Source organism: Gavialis gangeticus, unplaced genomic scaffold (genome assembly GCF_001723915.1).
Source record: "Gavialis gangeticus isolate Ggan-Ray unplaced genomic scaffold, GavGan_comp1, whole genome shotgun sequence".
Taxonomy (NCBI): Eukaryota; Metazoa; Chordata; order Crocodylia; family Gavialidae; genus Gavialis; species Gavialis gangeticus.
This window is the reverse complement of record NW_017728992.1, coordinates 199,279,799-199,280,958: the sequence shown is the minus strand read 5'-3', so window position 1 is coordinate 199,280,958 and position 1,160 is coordinate 199,279,799. Positions and strand designations below refer to the sequence as shown.

General features: G+C 46.5%; 1 protein-coding gene across 1 annotated transcript in view; it reads left to right on the top strand.

Annotated features, from left to right (window-relative positions):
• The window catches only part of COL22A1 (collagen type XXII alpha 1 chain), a 381,540-nt gene extending 380,398 nt beyond the window's left edge, over positions 1-1,142 (top strand). The window contains exon 65 of the mRNA XM_019528200.1: positions 584-1,142. Within this exon, the coding sequence (XP_019383745.1) occupies positions 584-771 (188 nt within the window). The 3' untranslated portion in view covers positions 772-1,142. The remainder of the gene's footprint in view (positions 1-583) is intronic.
• The last annotated feature ends 18 nt before the right edge of the window (positions 1,143-1,160 follow it).

The following is a 1,160-nucleotide window of genomic DNA, read 5'->3' as shown; positions in this document are numbered from 1 at the left end:
CGCTCCCCTTTTTCAGTAGATTAGTTTGGGATGCTTGTCAGCCTCCCCAAACCTTGTAACAGCAGAGTGGAGCTGGTAACTTGCCAGCAAGTTGAGAATCACATCTCAGCCAAACACCCAGACTAGGGTTTTGGCAGATGTTGGTAAAACCTCAATATAAGCCTTGTGTTTGAGGCAGGTGAGCATAATATTGGGTCTTTATCAACACATGTGCAAATATTTGCTAGCCATTCAGGTTGAAAAGCCTTTGGTCAGCCCTTCTTCACACCCTTATTCGCTGCCAAAAGGGAGCCAGCGCTGTGCTTCAGGACTCTGTCTGCCGCGATTGGCATGCAGACCTCATGTCGTATGAAAGCAGCTATGCACGGAGGCGTGTTCAGTGGTCACTCCAAGTGGCAGCTGCATGAAAGGCAGGGAAGTGCACTGCTTCTACCTGCATGTGGGGAAATGGTCCAGATTGGGCTTGGTATGTCATGACGGGCCTGAGCCAAACATCTGGACGGGGCCCTTGTTGCATGACACAACGCTGTTGAGTCAACCCCTGGGAGCAGTGCTCACCCAACGCGCTCTGTTTATATTCTAGGCCTCCCAGGGGAACCTGGCTATGGCAAAGATGGGATGCCAGGACCACCAGGCCCCCAAGGTGAAGCTGGGGCGCCTGGCCTCATGGGCCCACCGGGACCTTCTGGAGCCAATGGGCAGTGCGATCCCTCTCAGTGCGCTTACTTTGCAAGTCTGGCTGCCAGGCCCGGCAACGTGAAGGGACCCTAGAAACCGCAGCCTAGGGACAACCTCTCTGGACTGATTTCTAAAACTTGAATTCAACAATCCAGCTCCTGGATTTCTTTCCTTGCATTTCTTTATGGGAGGCCTTTTAGACGATGATAGCCAACAAATACTGCCGGTCGGTCAGATTAGTATTATAATTATTATTAATTATTATTATTATTGTTGATGATGTGAGAATTGATTTTGTTTTTGTTCTCTCTAACATCAGGGAATGTTCAAAATTAAAAGTAAAGGTTTAAAAAAAAAATATATATATATATATATATATAAATATATATGATATTGATGCATAGCATAGCTGTCACTGTTTATATAGAGATTGTTGTGGTGCCAAAAATAAGAGTTCAGCTGGTGAATTCTTGTCTGAACGT